This window comes from Apiospora aurea, assembly GCF_038362705.1.
Source record: "Apiospora aurea strain CBS 24483 chromosome Unknown utg000001l_segment0_segment0, whole genome shotgun sequence".
NCBI lineage: Eukaryota > Fungi > Ascomycota > Sordariomycetes > Amphisphaeriales > Apiosporaceae > Apiospora > Apiospora aurea.
The window spans coordinates 4,815,768-4,835,760 of NW_027117388.1; the positions used below are offsets into that span (position 1 = coordinate 4,815,768).

At 54.0% G+C, this 19,993-nt stretch overlaps 7 protein-coding genes across 7 annotated transcripts; 4 read left to right on the forward strand and 3 right to left on the reverse strand.

The window, feature by feature from the left end:
* Positions 1 to 1,885: 1,885 nt before the first annotated feature.
* On the forward strand, positions 1,886 to 4,447 carry PG986_001468 (Serine/threonine-protein kinase srk1; the record flags this gene model as incomplete). The annotated part of the gene is made up of 5 exons (XM_066837690.1): positions 1,886 to 1,925; positions 2,211 to 2,686; positions 2,861 to 2,911; positions 3,066 to 3,310; positions 3,421 to 4,447. The coding sequence occupies 5 exons, from the start codon at positions 1,886 to 1,888 to the stop codon at positions 4,445 to 4,447; spliced, it is 1,839 nt and encodes a 612-aa protein (XP_066706583.1).
* An 871-nt stretch (positions 4,448 to 5,318) lies between these two features.
* Positions 5,319 to 6,575, forward strand: PG986_001469 (uncharacterized protein; the record flags this gene model as incomplete). The annotated part of the gene is made up of 1 exon (XM_066837691.1): positions 5,319 to 6,575. The coding sequence occupies one exon, from the start codon at positions 5,319 to 5,321 to the stop codon at positions 6,573 to 6,575; it is 1,257 nt and encodes a 418-aa protein (XP_066706584.1).
* An 848-nt stretch (positions 6,576 to 7,423) lies between these two features.
* PG986_001470 (RlpA-like double-psi beta-barrel-protein domain-containing protein-containing protein) lies at positions 7,424 to 7,807 on the reverse strand (the record flags this gene model as incomplete). The annotated part of the gene is made up of 1 exon (XM_066837692.1): positions 7,424 to 7,807. The coding sequence occupies one exon, from the start codon at positions 7,805 to 7,807 to the stop codon at positions 7,424 to 7,426; it is 384 nt and encodes a 127-aa protein (XP_066706585.1).
* Positions 7,808 to 11,428: 3,621 nt separating this feature from the next.
* Positions 11,429 to 12,166, forward strand: PG986_001471 (uncharacterized protein; the record flags this gene model as incomplete). The annotated part of the gene is made up of 1 exon (XM_066837693.1): positions 11,429 to 12,166. The coding sequence occupies one exon, from the start codon at positions 11,429 to 11,431 to the stop codon at positions 12,164 to 12,166; it is 738 nt and encodes a 245-aa protein (XP_066706586.1).
* Positions 12,167 to 14,404: 2,238 nt separating this feature from the next.
* Positions 14,405 to 15,772, forward strand: PG986_001472 (F-box domain-containing protein; the record flags this gene model as incomplete). The annotated part of the gene is made up of 1 exon (XM_066837694.1): positions 14,405 to 15,772. The coding sequence occupies one exon, from the start codon at positions 14,405 to 14,407 to the stop codon at positions 15,770 to 15,772; it is 1,368 nt and encodes a 455-aa protein (XP_066706587.1).
* A 516-nt stretch (positions 15,773 to 16,288) lies between these two features.
* On the reverse strand, positions 16,289 to 17,461 carry PG986_001473 (F-box-like domain-containing protein; the record flags this gene model as incomplete). The annotated part of the gene is made up of 1 exon (XM_066837695.1): positions 16,289 to 17,461. One exon carries the CDS (start codon positions 17,459 to 17,461, stop codon positions 16,289 to 16,291), a length of 1,173 nt encoding a protein of 390 aa, XP_066706588.1.
* A 618-nt stretch (positions 17,462 to 18,079) lies between these two features.
* Positions 18,080 to 19,423, reverse strand: PG986_001474 (serine proteinase; the record flags this gene model as incomplete). Its single annotated transcript, XM_066837696.1, has 3 exons — positions 18,080 to 18,223; positions 18,297 to 19,064; positions 19,127 to 19,423. The coding sequence occupies 3 exons, from the start codon at positions 19,421 to 19,423 to the stop codon at positions 18,080 to 18,082; spliced, it is 1,209 nt and encodes a 402-aa protein (XP_066706589.1).
* Between the last annotated feature and the right edge of the window lie 570 nt (positions 19,424 to 19,993).

The following is a 19,993-nucleotide window of genomic DNA, read 5'->3' on the forward strand; positions in this document are numbered from 1 at the left end:
CCAATTTCAATCTGGATTACAACATTGGAGTTGGGGCGCAACGGAGCTGGTGAGTGACATAGCCAGGGTAGGTACTTGTAGGGTACATGGTCGATATCCCCCTAACCCCCAATCCCTGCTGTACGCGATGGAGACCACTGGAGACCAAGATGTAGCAGCAGACCTGAGGTCCCCTCTGACCTTTCATCCTTTGATCAATTGATTGATGCCAGCCAGCCAGCCAGCCAGCCAGCAGTGTACGCTGGGCGGCTAGGACAACAACCCGGCCGTCGCTCATTCTGCAGGTTACATAGGTATGCCACAGCACAAAGCACACTGCGAGACTGCACACTGATGTATTCAGCTGCGGGCAGTTCAGGCATCCCAGGCACGGATGTATTTCCACAGTCTGGCCAGACCTCAGCCAGCGCCAGCGCCATTCCGCACCCGTCGCTTTTTGTTTGGAATTAATTGCATGGATTCACAACTTGTGTGTTTGTCATCATCATCAGCCGGAAACCAGTCCTTGGTTTTCCGACTCACCCATTCCCATCAGACTTTCCCCGGCTGCATCTGCATATCTGATACACTTTCGACATCGACGTGCTTGTTTTCTTTCCCGCCGGGTATCGTGCGTAGCGTCTGTTCCCAGCCCAGACACAGACACCTCCTCGGCCTGATCGAAGTAGGTAGGTAGGTAGGTAGCAACGACATCATCGCTCGCGGCTACAATTTCGGCTACAAGTACCCATCGGTACTTAGTCGCTACCCGACTTGGCCTTGACCCCTCCAGTCAATGTCTGGCCCCAGTCCAATCCAGTCCAGTCTACCAAGTCTCCGGTTCCAGTCCTGTTCCCAATCCCAGTTCCAGCCAGTTCCAGGGCATTTGGCATCTCCTGCACGCCTGGCAGTGAACTGGATTTGTTGTGCAGTCTGAACCACCATCGTCACCTCTGGGCGCCTGGTTCTTGGCCTTGCCTCTACCCTCTGCTCTAAGCTTGCTTGAACCTTAGCACGGGTCGCCGGCAATCCACTTTAAAGCTTTCCTGGCATATCCTGTTTGAGCCATGAATAATTCTTTTTCCTCTTCATTTCGGGCATAGATGACACAACTACCTTCACCTCTCTTCGGATTTCCTCAAATCTGACTTGTCGCATACATACCATACATACCATACATATCCCAGAGATCTGATTTCCCGCCTAGACCACCGAGCCGCGAAAAGAGCCACGCAGAAAGAAAAGAGAGAAATAGACCGGCAGACAGACAGGAGTAAGAGACAGACACAGAAAGAGCAAAGAAGAGCGCGCTTGCAAATAAAAGTGACAAAGCAACAACGCAACGCAACTTGCTGGTTCCCACAACAATCCAGTCAGTCCCCCGACTGCTTGCTTAGCGACCTGCCGCCACCTTCCTCACACACACACACAGCCTGCTCAGCACCTGCGTCATAACCAGCTAGACGTTTTTCCCACACTCGCTGGGCTGCTTTGATCAAAAGGCCGCTTCCCCATCAGAACCACCAGACTTCGCCCAACCCAAATTTCGACGGTACAGTAGTCCCGACTCGTTTTCTTCCCAAGAGCAACTCAACGCCAAATCAAAATCAAAATCAACCCGAAACAAAAGATACCTGCCGACACGCAGCAGCTACCCGCGACGTACCTTTGTTTTGTGTTTCTTCTTCCCCGTCGACATTTACCCTCACGCTAGAGTGGGTTTGCCAGAGAGTGCCTGCCATTCTTGAGAGACATTATTGTTTTTCGCCCAGTTTGCTCCTCCCAAACCCGAAACTTTGGCGAGCGTCGGAGCAGACTGTTATTCATTTCCTTGAGGCTTGCACCTCACACAAAGGCAAAGCGAAGAAAAAGGTTGGAAGCCGCTCTTCTCGGTGACGTCGTCAAAATGTCTACAATCCAGCAGCTCAAGAATTTTATCCGTCATGGTAAGCTGCAGCCCATCCCAATTTTGATTATTCAATGTCCCTCCCACCCCGGCCTCTATTTTCCCGTGTTTTCCTCAGAGTGGAAGGGGGGCTCGAGTGCCAATGCGGCAGAACCCCGATGGCGATCGGCCTGAACTATTCCTTTCTCTGGTCCTTTTCCTGGGGTCTCATGTCGACGTAGCTCGTGTCATCTCCCTAGGGTACATGTCCCAGCCGTACTGTCTGTCCACTCTTTCTTCCCATTGTGCGCCCACTGACATCATCTTTTTCTTTTCCCCCAAATAGGCAAGCAGGCCAGGGCAAACAACGACGACACACAACAGCGAAAGCAACATGAGCATTCACCACCACAAGCTCCACCACCACAAAAGGCCATGGCACACATAACAGAACCCGCTGGAGCTGGTCACCCGAACGGCCAGATGCCTCAGCCTATACCGGATGCCTACAGCATCCAGCCTGGCGCGGGCCAGCAGAACCGCGTTGCCCAGGCCAACGATGTTGCGGCCCATGCCGCAGAGAAGACAGTTGAGGGAAGCAGGTCGAAAAGTGGCCACGAGCAACATGTCGCCAAGCTGGTCCAGGAGGAGAACGAGACCCGCGGCAAGTTCCCCAAGTATCCCGGTCTGGAGCGATGGCAGCTTCTCGAGAAGATGGGCGACGGCGCCTTCAGCAATGTTTACCGCGCGAAAGACTTGACAGGCGACGCTGGAGAGTGTGCCATCAAAGTCGTCCGCAAATTCGAAATGAACAGCATGCAGGTGAGTGAGGCTACTGGTTGAGCTCTGCCATCGCCCTCTTAACTTTCCTTGTTCGACGCTTGCTCGTCTATCTGTCCCCTTTTCCTGCGCTGCCCGTTTTCTTTTGTCTGTTCAAACTGGCCGAGGAGCTTTCCCATCCCGCCGTCTCCTTTACCAACCATGGTGTCTCGATAGGGCAACAACCATTTACATCCGGACTTCAAGAAGGTGCCAAAGGCTGCAGAGGTGCGAAAATTTTCTTTTCATTTGTCAGATGGTCACATCATGCTCAGCACCGTCTTCCTTGGTTTCCTTTCTATGCCGCGTTGGTTGTGGCGTCCCTCCGGGCATATACAAGCCCCATATCCATATAATTGCAGTTGCAACTAACATCAACCAGCGCGCAAATATTCTTAAGGAAGTGCAGATCATGCGACAGCTTGATCACCCCAATATCATCAAATTGATTGATTTCTCTGAATCCCGGCAATACTACTATATCATCCTTGAGCTGGCACCTGGTGGCGAGCTGTTCCACCAAATCGTTCGTCTTACGTACTTCAGCGAGGATCTGTCCAGACACGTGATTACGCAGGTTGCCAATGCTCTCGAATATCTGCACGAAGAGCGCGGAGTCGTCCATCGGTAAGTCTTGCGGCTCACCAGCCCCGAGAGTGTTACTATCTGGCCCTCGTGGTGGCTAGCGAATGATGACGTCATGGTCTCTGGGACATCCATGCTGATTTTACTTGTAGCGATATCAAACCCGAAAACATTCTATTCGAAGCTACTCCCTTTGTCCCGGCCAAGGTTCCGAAGCCAAAGCAGCCAGGTGATGAGGACAAGGTCGATGAGGGCGAGTTCATCCCGGGTGTCGGTGCCGGCGGCATTGGCCGCATCAAGATTGCCGATTTCGGTCTGTCAAAGATTGTGTGGGACAACCAGACAATGACACCTTGCGGTACTGTCGGGTATACTGCCCCCGAAATCGTAAAGGACGAACGCTACTCGAAATCGGTCGATATGTGGGCGTTAGGCTGTGTGCTGTACACGCTGCTCTGTGGCTTCCCACCGTTTTACGACGAGAGTATCGAAGTCCTCACCGAGAAGGTTGCCAAGGGTCAATTCACATTCCTCTCCCCATGGTGGGATGATATTTCGAAGTCCGCTCAGGACCTGATCTCCCACCTGCTCTGTGTCGACCCCGAGAAGCGATATACTATTACGGAATTTTTGGCACACCCATGGGTCCGCGGATCAGGCCCGACACCACGCGAAGAGAAGAAGAGCACCGGTGACAACCTTCAAGCTTTCGACGCTGCCCGCTTCGTCGACGGCGGAAAGCGTATGGACTTCCGCTCGCCAGGTGCTGTTAACCTACGAGAGATCTTCGACGTCGGATACTCCGTGCACCGTCAAGAAGAAGAAGCGAAGCGTCGGAAGCAGATTGGTATCAAGGGTGCTGCTCCATCCCGACTGGCCAACCTCAACGAAGAATCCGACGACGGTGATAAATCTGATCCTGAGTATGTACACAAGGCGGACGGTTCGTCGCAACTCGAGCAACGCATGCGCGACACGAACTTGGGTAAGGGCCAAGATCGTGGCCGCGAACGGGAGCGCGTCGAAAAAGAAGCGAAGGGTTACGGCCAACACAGCGCGACAGTGGCGAACGCGGCTCGACAGCAAGTCCGAGCCAGCCATAAGCAAAAGGGGTGCTTTCGAACTAAGCCTCGACGGGGCTACGTTACTTGGACGCCGTGCTGGCAAGCCCACCACTAGAGTTGGTGGCGGCCCGTAAGGGGTTCCTTTATGGTTTTTCTCGAGATGGGGATAGATGTCTTGTGTGGTATTGATTGAATGAGCGGATTCGGTGGTTTGGCGTAAACGTACATTTTTCCAGGTCATTTTGGGCTTGCTGTCACATGCTGAAGTGGTTGTTGAGCAGGATGGTTCGCACATAAGGATGAGTACATGACAGCGATCAAACGAGGGATTGGCGCCTATTGGTTTTGACAGACGGCACTATTCATGGTCTCGTACACTTTACACATAGGCACGGCGTTTTGGAATTGACATCAACCTTCAATGCAAATTAACCCTTGAGGGTCTCTCGATTGGCCCAGCTTTCAATCCGGACTGAAACGACCTCTACAAATCCAAGATCACCAAGCGTAAGGTCATGCATGCATCCTTTATGCCTTCGAATGTGTCTATGGCGCTGGAAGTGGCTGGAAGTCTTGCAGATGGCCGAGATAGATGCGCCACAAACCAGGAACAACGGCCCCTTCCTTGGCAGGGATGGAAGCGATATTGTATCACGAAAACGATAGCTTCACATTGACAATGGTGAGTCCCTATCCCTGGACGTGCTTACCATTGCGGCCATCGGCAGCGAGCGCATCACATTTCCCGCAATGTAGGCCAATTCCACATCAGGCTCAACATCCTCAAACACAGTTTCTCAATGTTCGTAGTAGCATATACACTCATAAGCTAGCTCAAGTCCCTTTCACACGCTTTCCATCCCGTCTACTGAGATTCACTCTCACTTGATCTGTCTAGATTTGTAGCCTAATAACACTCGTTCTTCTCAAACACCACACACAAGCGATGCTAATCAACCAGTGACATACAGACATCAGTTATCATCATGACGAACGTGCCCCAAAACCTACCCAGTCTCGGCGTCCAGTACATCCCCAACACGGGCGGCTGTGTCGTTGATATCGCCGCGGCCGTCAATCTTGCCCAGTGCTCCAACATCAACATCAAGGTCCAGGAGCAGTACCACGTCGAGGTCTTCCCGGATACTATTCACATCGCGCCCTCGCTCCCCTCGCCTGAACCGCCGCCTCGAGTCCGTCCTCACCAGACAGGCCCCTTACCATCTCCGGGACCGCCGCCACGAGTTCGTCTTCATCCAACGAGTTCTGTGCCCTCACCCGGACCCCCGCCTCGTAATCGTCCTTACCCAACGGGACATTTGCCCTGTCCTCCACCACCACCGCCACCGCCTTATTCACGGCCCAATGAACAACGACCCTCCGGCGGCGTCCCCCAAGAACCTATTCGCCGGCCTACTTCCCATAACCCGGACCATGCTTACCAAACTGATCCTTGGTACCCTGGCCCCGGCTCTCGGCCCCCTCCGGCCAAGAAGATCATCTCCAATAACCAGCCCGTGGCTGTCGCCAGCGGCCGTCTCCATCCCCAGCAACCCCCGTCCCCTCTCCCGCCCTTCTGCAACCAGAGCACCGTCGTCGTCGATGACACGAAGATAAGCACCATCAGCCGCCACGACATTGAAAATCGCTTGCATGCCCTCGGTCTTGTCAACCTCAACGCCGATCTCGACGTCGGCGCCATCCTAAAGAGCGTCATGGGTAGCAAACGCCGTAGTGCGGGCCTTGGTGGCATTACTGGAACATTCACTGGCGTACTCGGTAGAATAACCGGCGGTAACAGCGTCGTAAACAAGAAGGGCAATGTTGACGGTAACACTGGGAATGGGAATGGCGCCACCGGTAACAAAATTCCCCCTGGCAAGAAGACCGACGACAACCAAGCACCGGCCCCAAAGCTGCCCCCAGGCGTCGACCCCGACGCCATCCGCCGCGCTCTGATCCGCCACTACACCGTCCAGTGCGGCTTCTCGTATCGCACCCACGGCGACGTGCAGGCGACGACCGCCGCCTCGTATACCGAGTGCCTGCACACGTGCGCCACGCACGCCTCCTCCTCCTCCACGACGGGCGCCCGCGACTGCCTGGGCGCCTCGTTCGACCGCCACGTGGGCGCGGGCGCGGGCAAATGCTGGTACGTCGTCGGCGCAGCGCACACGACACTGGATAGCCGGTACAAGATCGCGGACGGGAACTGCGATTCGTTTTCCTTGGTTGGGCACTAATGGGAGGTTCTGGCTGGAGGGAAAGGGGTAGGCCATTCGGGAGACAATTGCTGAATTAGATGATCTGGATGGTGGTCGAAACGGCATAGAGTGAATTAAGTACGGATAGATGCAGGCTAAATATAGTGGTATGGAGTTTGTTCATGTGTATGGCCGGCTCGATCGTTGGCTTTATGTTCGTACGTCTACGATATCAGTGAAATAGCAAACCAAACAAAATCAACATACTTGTCTACTTGAGCACATATTATGACTGGCTTGTTGGAAAAGTTGCATCCAACTAATGGTTGCCTGCTTACATGTTGTACGTGCAGTAATAACCCTTTCTTGTCCTGGCATGAGCCTCAAAGCCAATCTGAAGCTCCAGTTTCGACCCGACCATGCTGTTTTGCTAGGTATGCTGGATTTCCCTTGCAGCATATGCCAGGCCAGGGTTTGGTCGACCCGTAGCTATCGGGGGTAGTCGTACATTGAGAGGCCTTGATCGAATATCACACACGAAATACTTACGCATCCTAGCTTTCGGTTGACCCATTCGAGCAAGCTGTTGGGAATCAGAGCTTCTGCTCACTCAAAACTGAAGTCACAGTTAACTGAGAAAGATGTATCGTTTTAATTCATTTACTCGTAACCTGCTTCGTTTAGGTAACAAGTAGCTAAGCGTCCTTGCTAGCTGCCTTCTCCCGTTCTCCTCTGTAAAACTTGTGCTCCAATATCCCCAAAGGCCCAGCCAAGAAAAACCTCATTGACAAATATGGGAAAACAGAAAGTGACGCGGAACAACCCCAGGTCCCCCGAAAGAAGCGAAAGCAGCGCATCGCGCTGACCAGGCAGCCGAAGACCGCACCTTACTCGAAAGACCAGCTGACCTTGACACGACCAGCGTCGAGGGACTCCAGTGACTGGAAAACGGAAGGAGAGACATCAATGGAGTCCGTGTTGCACCCGGGGCACTTGTCTACGACGGTGGCCGTGGCTGTCTTGCCACCGTAGTTGATGGCAATTTTCTTGCCGCAAGCGTCCGGGTGCTCGGCGTACTGTGACGGCGACAGGGCCACGACGGCGTCGCCGTCCGAGTTGGTGAGGCCGCAGCTGCCCAGGCCTGGGTTGTAGTAGGTCATGTCGCCCGAGCTGCCGCGGGGCGCCACGACGGCGGCGGCGTCCATGGGCAGGGCTGCCGCGAGGCTGGCCGCGCAGAGGGTGGTCATGATGAAGTTGGTGAAAGAAGGCATGATGATGGTAGTGGTGGTGGTAGTGGACTTGTATGGAATGTCTGGCAGACCTTGATGAAGTGTCTTAAGAGAGTGTAGAACTAATAGTTCGTTTGAATATGAGAAGTGAGTGTGTTCGAGTGAGTGGGACAGCTAGTGTCTGAAACGAATTGTATAAGACACCTGGTCTTGAAAGAATGTGGTGGTTGGGTTTGAAGATGTTGGATGAAGCCTGGGAGCGAGAGTAGGCGGGAGGAAAGGGGGATTATATACTTGCGAGCTCTGGACGATGGTGCCGTCCTCGCGTCGACTTCCCTCGATCGTTTGCCGACGCCAAACAGACCGGAGCAAAGGGACAAGGGCGAAGCCAAGGATGCATTGTCGAAGACGGCGGACAAAGGAAGTGCAGGGCACGATGTCGGCTTCCTGCCAAACAGCTTCTACCAACCAAACAATACTCTTTAGTCGGCTGGTCCAGTTTTGCGGGTTGGCTTACGAGTCAAGTCGTGCAACCAGGCACGACCAGGCCCTACTGAGCTTGTTTAGCTGGGGTGGAAATCCCTGCTTCGAATCAGGTAGCCAGACGGACTTGCCGTGTAACGGCGCCCTACAGGCCTACAGGAGGGCACTCATATCAATTCTGATCACTCGACCTCGCCGTCGTTGGCATTGGTGCTCAGCCTGGCTCGCGAAATGCCACCCCCTTGAGAGCGCCACTGGCATGTCGTGGTTAGTTTGGTACGGAGGCTGGGGTATGTGTTTAGCAACAACCTCTCGGCAAGTTCATGTCCACCGTGATACACGACAGAAGAGCCATCTCATGCTCTGTGTAAGATCCGCACCTGTAAAGCAAGGGCACTTTACTTGGTGGTCTCGAAGGATGATGCATTGCTCTGGGCCCAGAAACGTACGATGGGTTTTCTGCAGTGGGGTTAGCCGTTGGGGTTAGCCGTTGGGGGCCGTTGGAGCGTTGGAGCGTTGGAGCCGAGCACTAGGGAACCGCTAACATGGCCTGGGGCAAAAGCTGGCATTGTTGAAGGCTCCCAGGTGCCCTGAGGCTAACGCAGATCATTCAAAGATCAGCAAAAGTCAATTCGGCTGTCAGGGCACGCTGTATAACATGGGAGTATGGGAACTTAATCAATTGAAAACTGCCCGTGGTGGTTGCTTGTGCAGATACCCGGCCCTAACGTGTGCTGACTGGCGCTTCAGTTGGTTGCCATTCCGGCCTAGCGACGAGACTCGTTGTTGTGCGAGACCACCAGTACACGTGCGATGATATTCCACTTGAGAGATGAAGACGCCATTAATTCAAATGAAGGGTTAGCAGGAGAAGAAGAAGAAGAAGAAAAAAAACAGTTGAACTAAGTAAGTAGTAGTAGACATGCTGTTTTGGACTCTTGGGGAAAAGAGAGGACGGACCTGCAGTTCGGATCGATGTATGCGGCTTGTCAAAACCGCGGGCCAGCAGTTCGAGGTTCGAGGTTCGAGGCCCTTCTCTTCCCCACACGACTGGACCTGCAGATCTACATAATCCTTGTCAAGATACTACCTACGTATTAGCGCCTCGGAACGACATCAGATGGCAATCGAGACGAAACACATGGCACCAAGGCCTGCAGTACTAGCCGACAGTCCACGCAACTAGCCAAAATGAAGCTCGGCCACCTGCCGTCGGAACGTCTCCCGCTTCGAAGCCCGGCGTTTCTTGTCCCTGCCCTTGTCCACAACGTTCCTGTCGATCATGCCCCGGCTACGGCTGGACTTACCGTATGGCCTTGCGCCGGCGATGGCTCATTTGCATTTCTGCCGGCTTCCCTTGCTTGTGCTACGGAGATATAGACGATTCATACGGTTACCAACACCGCACACGGCTCTGGCAGCGGCCTACCGCTCGCCCATCTCTCGGAATCTCGTCTACTCACCGTCATACCTACATGCGCCATACACGCATGCATCCAGTTCGGCGACGTAATGCGGGGTTGACCAATGGCACCCATCCCTGTTCCGGGAGAGCATGCAGACTTCTGCAGCCACGTTTGCAAGCCAAGATCCGACAACGAGAATGCCAACACCCTGCTGGCGGGCTTCCAACGTAGACGAATTCCTATGACGACATACCCCCTTTTCCAATCGACCGAACACTGATCCCGGCTCTGACCAGCCACAATTCAGCTCGGCCCAGCTTGCAAATCAGCTGCAGAACTACCGGATCCTCCCTACAGTCAAGGCTCGCAACCACCCCGAACGTGGACACGACACTTTGTGGGTTACTGGGATGTATACAGAGTCGTTTGTGAAACAAAGGAGCAGCCAGTCTGTCGAATCGTCATCTACACCACCATAGTAACTACCTGATGCCACACATCAGGTCACGGCCGATAGTGCAGCCAACCCAACACTGTACCAACAATCCGACACTGCCGAATCCAGAGGCAACCTATCGCTTCGTCCCATCCCCCTCTACGCTCTTGGACACCAGGGCTACTGCTCTATGCTGCTGCCTTGGCTGTTTTGGTTGATATTGCTCATTCAAGTCAAGAGACTGTAATAAAGTTTTCTCAAGGCACAGACCCCCCTGTTTTGCCCTGGATGGGCTGGGAAGATATGTATCGACTTTCTCAGTCATCGGGCCATCCCTCGACGAAGAGAAATCTGCTCTGCTGTGGGCTAGAATAACTAGACAAAGGACCAATCCGAAATACTGGATCGGCTGTTCGAATAGACACGCCAACTTGCCGGACACAAGAACGAAATAGAGAGCCCCATTCCTCGTGGAAGACAGTCAAGTCTCACCAATAATTTATTGAGCTGTGGAGGGCGTCGACGGCCCGACCCGAGCCTGGACCCGCGGAGAGTTTTGAGTTGCAACGGTTTTGAGCGGTAAAGTTTCCTGTGACTATAAAGCGGCTCCACAAAGCCACCAACGTCGCTTGCAGTCTTTCGTACAGCCTGGTGGCTTGACGATATATTTGGGCAAGGACTGGGTGTTGAATTGTCTGTAGTATCGTCGAGTTCCTCGATATTGATCTTTATCTGTAGCGACTTGGATATATGCCTCCGTAGCTGTCTAGTCGGGTGCGTCAGTATCAGCCAACACAACAGTAGTCCTACTCTCTGAGCCACTTCCAATTCTCTAATATTCGGTACAATCCCTTGCTATACGAGAAATTTATCCAGCTGCTGCCTCACGCGTGACTGTCCTGAGCTCGTGAAGCAAGATATTTCTCTGTCAACCAAACTTCGGCCCCCCTTATCATTAGGCAGCCTCCTCGGGCCCCCTTTCGACCCGGACTATTGTGAAGATTGCCATCCTGTACCAGAATCGGGCCAAAGTAAACACAACGATCATGACCCTTCCAGCAACTCCAGATATTCCGCTGTTTCTGCCTGCCCGGAATTGAAAATGAAACCTTATTTTCCCATTACTATATAAGAGAACCTCCCCCAGATCTGGAATTGTTTTTCTGTTTCCCTTCTTTATCCCATCAGATCAGATACATTCTACAGAGCTATATTCAAACTTCAAGCACTCAGCTATTGACTTACTATTCTCTACACACTATACTCTCTACACACACTTACTCTCTACACACTCTTACTCTTCACATTGTACTTGATACTCCCTACATCATTTACAACATGTCTTTCTCTTCTGCAAACATTGAGTCCCTTACTATGGGCATGCAAGGAGTGGCTGTTGCTGCTGCGGATCGGTGTATTCCTTTCCTCACCAACGAATTGACCGGAATCAGCATTGATGACCCTCAAGATGCTTACGAGGACCTTCATTTGGAGAACCTCGCCCGGCGTTCACCTTCTCTGAACGACGAAATGGAGTGGGAGGAGACCCAGGCCCAGACTATCGTCATGACTGATCTCTCTTCCACTCCCACCACTGCCAAGGTCAATCCTTTTATGGACTCCAAGGTAGTGGCCAAGCCTTACAATCCTTTCGAGAATGTCAAGCCCGTCATCTATGACTTCGAGCTCGCAGCCCCCAGACTGCCCGAAGCCATGGACATTGACGAATGGTCTATCAACCATGATGACCAGAACAACTACAACAATAACAATAACAACAACGAGGCCCGACTCGCCCGCAAGCGGAACAACCGTGGCAATCAACGCAATAACCAGCGTCAGGGCAAGGGTAACACCACCAGATCCAACAACGGTGGTTCCAACGGCACTTCCAACCAATCTCACGGTCGTGCCGTTGGATACCTTGGCAATCACAAGATCACCAAGGAATCTGGAGCTCAAGGCAACGACGAGTTCAGATCGGAGACTCGACGTAGAGGCAACAATCACAATCACAACAGCAAGTCCTCCCGTCGACGATCCAACGGCAACAAGAACCGCAGCCAGCGTCAATGAACGCCTCGGTCTCTTGCTTGTCTTGTGGTGTTTTCCAATTTTTTTTTCCTCCCACAGGGGGTTTTTATGTTTTGGTTTTTCACACCACTGGTGGCCAACACACGATACTTGATCCAGCGGGACGACAATCAGCGAACTTTCAATTGATATCAATGTTGTTTGTTCCTGGTCTAGTCTATTCCAAACGCTGCTTCATTTATCAGCCACCGCTTCGTCCTGGGACGACTCTAAACTCACCCAACTTGTTCTTTTACAACTCTACAGAAGAACTCGGGCTCAATTTAAGTCGATTCACCGTCGACGTGGGTACTCTCTCTACAACACAATCATCTCTCTCTCTCTCTCTCACTCACCTTCTCCTCTCTACCTCTCTCTACAACCAACCAACAGAAGACACAAGACACCTTCACATCTCTTTCTCTCTCCCTCTACTTCTCTCACCTGTGAACACTCCGAACAACCAATCAATCTCACAATGCTCTGCTCTGGTCCGTTGAAATGCAACAAGACGCTGGCGCACCAGGGCACGGAACTCGCTTTTTGAATGCCGACAACCCTTAGATGATCACCAACAAAACAACTTCTGGGACCTAACGTCGACCCAGGTCACGACTCGGAGCCCGACGTCTCACGCCGCATCTCCATGGTGGGGAGCTCAATCCTGATCCTTCAGAAAGTCGCGTGAAGGGGCGAGCTCTCCGGCCATGGTCGGTATTGGCCAAGGGTAATTTTCTGAGGTTTCTTTGCCTGATGTCTCACGCTGCAGCTCCGTGGTGGGGAGTCCAATCCTGATCCTTCATCAAGTCGCGTGAAGGGGCGGACTCTGCCGGCCACGGTCAGTATTGGCCTAGGGTATAAGAATTTGCGTGGCAGTCTACCGGTGAAAAGGGCTCTGGTTTCTCAATTCAAAAACAGACTCTCATCCCATAATACATCCGGAGACTAGGCGTTACCAAAACAATCACCGATGACTTCTAAGGCGTGGCCTGTTGATACGATAGCAGACACGCAAGGCATTCAAGGGCGTTTTCCAAGGAGCGACAAGTCAAACAATCCACGTGTACCGGTTAACCTGCGTATCGCGGGGGCAGCCGGCGACGAGGAGTGTTCACAGGATCCGACCACCTCATCTTCTTCTCTTCTCTCTCTCTCTCTCTCTCTTCTCTCTCGGGTTCCACGTGTACCGGTTAACCTGCGTATCGTGGGGGCAGCCGGCGACGAGGTTCCCAACAACCAACTTGTGTCTTCTGGAGTTCACCGTGTACTGGTTAACCTGCGTATCGTGGGGGCAGCCAGCGACGGGGTTCTCAGGTTCTCTCTCTCTCTCTCTCTCTCTCTCTCTCTCTCGAGTTCACTGTGTATTGGTCAACCTGCGTATCGTGGGGGCAGCCGGCGACGGGGTTCTCAAATCAAAGCCACTCAGAAGGTGAATCGACTTTTGACCGGCAATCTACAATCAACACTCCTCCAGGGACCAAGAATCATCATCGAAGTCTTCTGGTGGAGTCCATGGTCAAAAGCCCATATGAGTTCGACCAGAAAAAAACTGCTATTCTCTCAGCGTTTTGCTTGGTCTTCTCAACATCTGTTTTTTGCTTTTTTCAGATACTTTTTTTTCTTTAAATGAGACTCTTTTCTCCTCTTTACTGGCTTGTATTGTTTCATCTGTGACTGTGATTGTAATTGTGACTATGCCATGTATTCTGATTATATTGTAAGTGCCTCCAGTAATAGTAGACCGCCATCCTGTAATTCCATGCTCGTACTCTGTGTGTGTGTTTTGTTCATGTCTATGAGGCTATCACCACCGTTGCTGCCTACGTACTAAGTAAGTTCCTAGGGGGCATCGTCTTTTTAGGCAGCCGCTCCCATTCCCCAATGCCTCCACCTCGCCCTGGCGACTTTATAAGTGCATAATGCAAGGGAAAGTGCTGTTTGTAGTGGCACTAGCCTGCTCGATCCTTGGCGGGCGGATGGAGCACTGCCTAGCAGCTTTAGGCAGGAACGGCGCAGGCAGCATCGCGCTAAAAATGCCGGTGCACCCCTTGACCCCGTCTTACTACAAAGCTCCTCCTTCCTACCTACCTCTTAATTGACCATAAAACCCCGAGCAGTTCCCTCGAAATGATTGATTGACTGATGGACTGTTCGATTAAACGGCCTGAACTACATGTACGCTGCGGCTGCGCGGAACTTTTGTTTTGTACCTACCTACCTTATCCAACCCTTCCCTGCGAAATGGCTCTTACTACGATTCAGGACCTCGCACCCGAGATCGTGGCCAACATTGTCAGCCATGCAGGCAACATCCAGGACCTCAAGAACATCCGCCTCGCAAGCAAGAAGATGAACAGCCATGCTGTCCGCGAACTGTTCAGGGAGACCTTTGTCCGCCCAACAGAGGATGCCATCGCCCACTGGAATGCCGTTGCCGGTAGTGCTCCGCTTGCCCAGCTAGCTCGCCGCGCCGTCATTCATACGGTACCAGACATCACCGACGACGACTGCTTTGCGGAACTCGACATAGAAGAGGAAGTGGAGGAAGGCTACCAGACAGCCGTGTCTTCCCTTGCCAAGTTCCCGAATCTGGACTCGTTGCTTGTGGCCTTCAGTGTTCAATGCCTGGGACTCGGAAGTGACGATGACTGTCTGGAAGTTATGGAAACAGCCAAGACCAGAGTCGAACGACTGCAGCTCATATTCAACGCCATCAAAGCCCGCCAAGATGCCGGCAACTCCAGAATCCACAAGTTAACCATCATGAACCTGCAAAACCAACCCATCCCCGAGTTCACCGAGAGCGAGGTGTTTCGTGACGTCATGGGTCAGTTGGACGAGCTGCATATCCAGATGGTTCAGGAGTATAACGAGCACGGCCCGGATCACGACTACACTAGAATCGAGCTGCAAACGTTCCCTAGGCACTTGTGTTCTTCCTGGCTATTCCCAATCGCCGCCAACCTCAGGGAAATGTCGCTGTATTCGAGAACCGATAACTGGGGCCCCTTCCCAGGCTACCTTGACCCATCGGCCATCTCCTTCCCGCAGCTCGAGAAACTGTCACTGGGGTACTACACGATTGCATACGACGACCAGCTGGATTGGGTGCTGTCGATCAAGTCTCTCAAGAAGCTGGTCATGCACAGGTGTATGATCGTCAGGCGTATACGTATTGCCAAGGAGAACATGGAAGAATGGAAGACCAGCACACGAGACTGGGATCTTCTGAACGCCGACCCGGAGGAATGGTGTGACGCATGGGCCTACCACCAACGCTGGAGCTCCTTGTTTGAAGCGCTAGCTGCCGGGCTGCCGAACCTGCAGGCGTTCGCATTCGACTACCCGCGCCGCCACTATAGATTCGGTGCTGAAAAGAGGGAATCGCGTGAATACGGAGTCGAGACACGCCACAGCATGCTCTCCAGCATCTTTGCAGAGCGCTACGTGGTATTCGACAACGGAATCTTGCCAACGCACTGGCCCGAGGCTGATGAGAGGGGGGTTATATACTGGCCGGACGAGGTTCCCAATTTCCACAATGATCATCTCGAGGAGGACCAAAAAGCCCTCAATAACCTGCTGGAAGTCTGTCGATCCAGGAACTAAAGTTTGAATTCAGTTGCCCTTCAATGCCAACCCAACACCATCTCAGCTGAACAGAAACGGAATAATAGTGACAAGCATGGTTCCTCCGAATACCTTTGACCGTATCGGGGAATTTAGGAAAGTAAAATTTAGGGTTTTTGGATAGTAGCTTCAATATATCGCCATGACCCTAGTAGCATCTTCTCTGGCTTTCTAACATGGTATCCTGGGGCTTGAGGCAAGTCGAAGATTGAATCATACAAAATCTTATCACGGGAAAGAACCATGCGGCTCATAGTATCGTACATAGGAATTCCAGCTCGCCGTTCACTGACTGAGCCTACCGAAATTCATATAGGATATATTCTAAACCACGAGAGCCACAGACGAGAAGGATTCGCCATGACCCGGAAACAGGGCGGAGAGTAAATCGGGGGGCCTGGCTACTGTATTCATCGTTTTGACCAGGAGACGTGGCCCTTGCTACGTCATGCCTAAAGCTCGCCCTAAACGTGCCTGGGCGTCTTCCTATACGCCTTATTCGCTTTCGTCCTCGTCCCCGCCCGGGTCTTTGTCATCACCGCCCAGCCGCCTCTGACTTCTGAAGATCACTTCTCCTCCGTAGGTGACCTTCTGCAGGACCGGGAAGTCGGCAAAGGACTCTTGGGTAAGCTCGTCTTGGTCGTCGTCCTGGTCATCGTCATCGTCATCGTCGTCCGGCTCGCGATTGGCATTCGTAAAGTCCAGCTCCACCCGCCGCAGGGTGGCTTTGGCGGGGGCCAGGGCGACGACGAGCCGGCGGTTGGAGACTTCCCGGCTCGCGTCGTCGACGAGGGCGCCGCCGGAGGAGTAGGAGAAGCGCTCGAGGCGCGGGCAGTAGGCGAGCAGAGCCCGCAGGTCCGCGTGCTCGAGGTTGCAGTAGTCGAGGGAGAGGTTCCGGACCCCGCGGGGCATGCACTGCTGCAGCTTCCTCTGGGCCGCCGCTTGGGACTCATCGTCGGCCTCGTCGGAGCCCACGCCGCGGCACTGCACCAGACGCATCGTCGTCACGTTGGGCGTCAGGGCCAGAAGGGGCGCGTTGGTCAGCATGTCGAAGCCTAGCTCCGTGTCGCCGTGGGACAGACCCAGCTGGACGACGGACGCGAAGGGCTGGATGGCGCCGGTCCGGTGGAGGCGGTCTAGGATCTCGAGCGCGTGCTCTTCGTGCCGCGTCGTGACGGTCAGGTGCGTAAGGTTGGGCAGGAGCGGCAGCAGCAGCAGGATGATGGTCGGCACCCGCTGCGGGAGCCCATGCGGCCCGTCCTCCTCCAGTTCGTCCAAGGGAAAGGCGCCCGTGTCGAACCCGAGCCGGTCCGCGATGCGGCCGTACATCGCGGCCTGCTCGTCCTTGTCGAGGTCGTGGACCCAGTGGTCCAGCATGACGGCCCGGACGGACGCTGCCAGGCGCGGGTTGTCGAGGATGCTGCGCAGGAAGCGCACGTGCTTCTTCCCGTCGTTCCGGCCCTCGCCAAAGTCGTACGTCCGGAACAAGACCGGCTGCGCCACGCGCGCGAGGCCCTTGGAGACCTCGCATAGCGTCAGCAGGGTCTGCCGGGCTGCGGCGTTGTTGCCCACGAGCACGCCCGTGGGCTCGCCGGGCTCGCGGAAGTTCTCATCCGCGAGCTGCTCGCACACCACGCCCCAGATCTCGAGGGGTAGGCGAGGCGTCATGGTCGTTTGTTAGCACGTCAACGACGAGATATTGAGTGGATATATATATTTATCCTACAGATGAGTAAGGGGGATAGCTCTTGTGTGTGTGTATGTGTGTGTGTGTGTGTGTTGTCTTTATGTACTTATGCCACTGAGTAGTTCCCACATCGTGCCAAGACCTGTGCCGTCACGATGGCGCTATTCTGCCTAAAGAGGACCGGGTGCCTGGACTAATCGCCAAGCCAAGTATCCCAGCTCAAGCAGATACGAAACTAGTACAGAAGCCACTCAGGTGGCCGATCGATCTGAGGCACCTACAACCGAACAGATAAGCGAGCATATGGACGTGCGGCCCAATCAACTGTCCTGGAAATGCACATATGTCCCGCGAAACCACCGTCTAGGCACTGTCTGGATTGGAAAAGGCGCCACTCAGTAGCACCAGAGGAGAAATCCAGCAGGCTAGCACTTTCATTATGGACTTGTGTTCAAGAAGAAAAGTATATTCAAGAAAGGCTATCAGACATCATCGTCATAACAATAGGAAAATTTTGTTAGAAAGGTGAGGACAGTCCTCGGATGGGCTTCGCATCATGATTGCAAGACCCGACCAATCGCAGCAGCAATGGGAACCAATTAGGCGCCGTTGTTGATGATGCGGTTGGGGCTGCCGCTGCTGATGCCGGAGATGCGGCCGCTGGTGGCGAGCGAGATGATGCGGGAAGCGACCTGGGAGGCGCTGAGGTTCTCAAGAGCCATCAGGTAAAGGGCAAGACCAGTCTACGGCCGGGAGGTCAGCGTACGTCACTCTTACTTGCTGCTAAGGGCATAGGAGGTGATGGCAATGACTTACAACATGGGGAGTGGCCATGGAAGTACCGGAGATGGTGTTGGTGGCGCTGTTGCCACCGATCCAGGACGACAGAATGCTGGTGCCGGGAGCGTAGACGGAGAGAATGGAGCCGTAGTTGGAGAAGGAGGACTGGCGCCAGCTCGAGTCGATGGAACCGACGACGAAGGCGTTGGGGGCGGAAGCGGGGGAGACGTTAGCCGCGTTCTGGGCCTCGTTGCCGGCTGCGATGATGGACAGGACGCCGGATCGGTAGGCTTGGCTGACGAGGTTGTTGAAGGCGTAGGACTTGGGACCGCCAAGGGACATGCTGATGACAGCCTTGTTGGTGCGGCTCTTGCTCACAATATCGTTGACGGCCCAGGAGTAACCGTCCATGATGGTCGAGGTCGCGGCCGAGTTGCCGGTGAAGACCTTGACAGCGATGATGTTGGCGCGCTTGGCGACACCGTAGGTGGAACCACCGACGGTGCCGGCGACGTGAGTGCCGTGGCCGGCGGTGTCGACGTTGGAGCCACCGGCGGCGTTGTAGCCGTACGAAGCACGGCCGCCGAACTGGCTGTGGGTCTGCAGGACACCGCTGTCGACAATGTAGGCGTAGGTGCCCTCGCCGGCCGAGGTGTCGTATCTGTAGGTGGTCGAGCCAGAAGTCTTGGACGAGACGGTTCCGAGACCCCAAGTGGCGCCCGACTGGGAAGTGAGGGCGCGGTCTTGGACCTCAGCGGGCATGTCAAAGAGGGTCCAGATCTGGTCCTCCTCAACCTCGGCGACCTGCAGGCTTCGGGTCAGCGACCGACTCCTCAAGGCGTGTGTTGGAGGGGCGGATGACTTACATCGGGGTTGTTCCTGATCTCCTCGAGGGTAGCCTCGTCAAACTCGCCGGCGTAGGCCTCGAAGTCCTTGACCTTGTAGGTCTTCTCGATACCGACAGTGCTCCGCTTAGAAAGGGAACGCTGGTGGACAGAGTTGACCCAGCTCAAGTGAGACTCGGCGTTGGCGCCGTTCTTCAGGGAAACGATGTACTTCCCGGGGATCACATCGCGCTTCACCTGCTCCTCGGGCACCGGGGCGGCGGTGGCGAGGGGCAGGAGAGCTGTCAGAGAAACAGCGAGCTGGCGGAAATTGACCATTTTGAAGATGCCAGGAAGGTGCGAGGACTGGATGAGAACGAGTGAGGAAGTGAGTGCCTGATGAGCAGATGAGGATATCGTTGAACTAGAGATATCTCATAGCCTTATATAGGCACATTTCGTCAACGTTCGCAAGGCCAAGTTCCCATCATCCAAAGGACACAGCTCCATATCGTGGCCCTTGCCATCTCCTCTCCCCACAACGCGATGTTGCGAGCTTCCGGATCAGCCTTAGACGCGGATTGAAGGCAGGGTGAAGTGCCTGCCAATTCCATAGCGTCGTCCGAAATGGCAGGAGATACCTGACGTTTCATTCATAGACGCCGAGGAATGAACGACAAAAGCGCACGAGAGCTCGTGCTCATGGTAGTTGAGCGGATACTGGTGCCCCATCGTGGCCATGGCGTGAAGATGCCGGAAAGAGATTCGGCGGACGGAGACTTGGCAATGCAACCTGTTGCACAAGCGCCATTCTTCCTTCCAAGGACGCTTGGGGAGTAGACGACTCGCTCGCATGGGAGACTGTGGGGAACTAGAGCCGGACGAGGGTCTGACGACGGTGGACTAGCT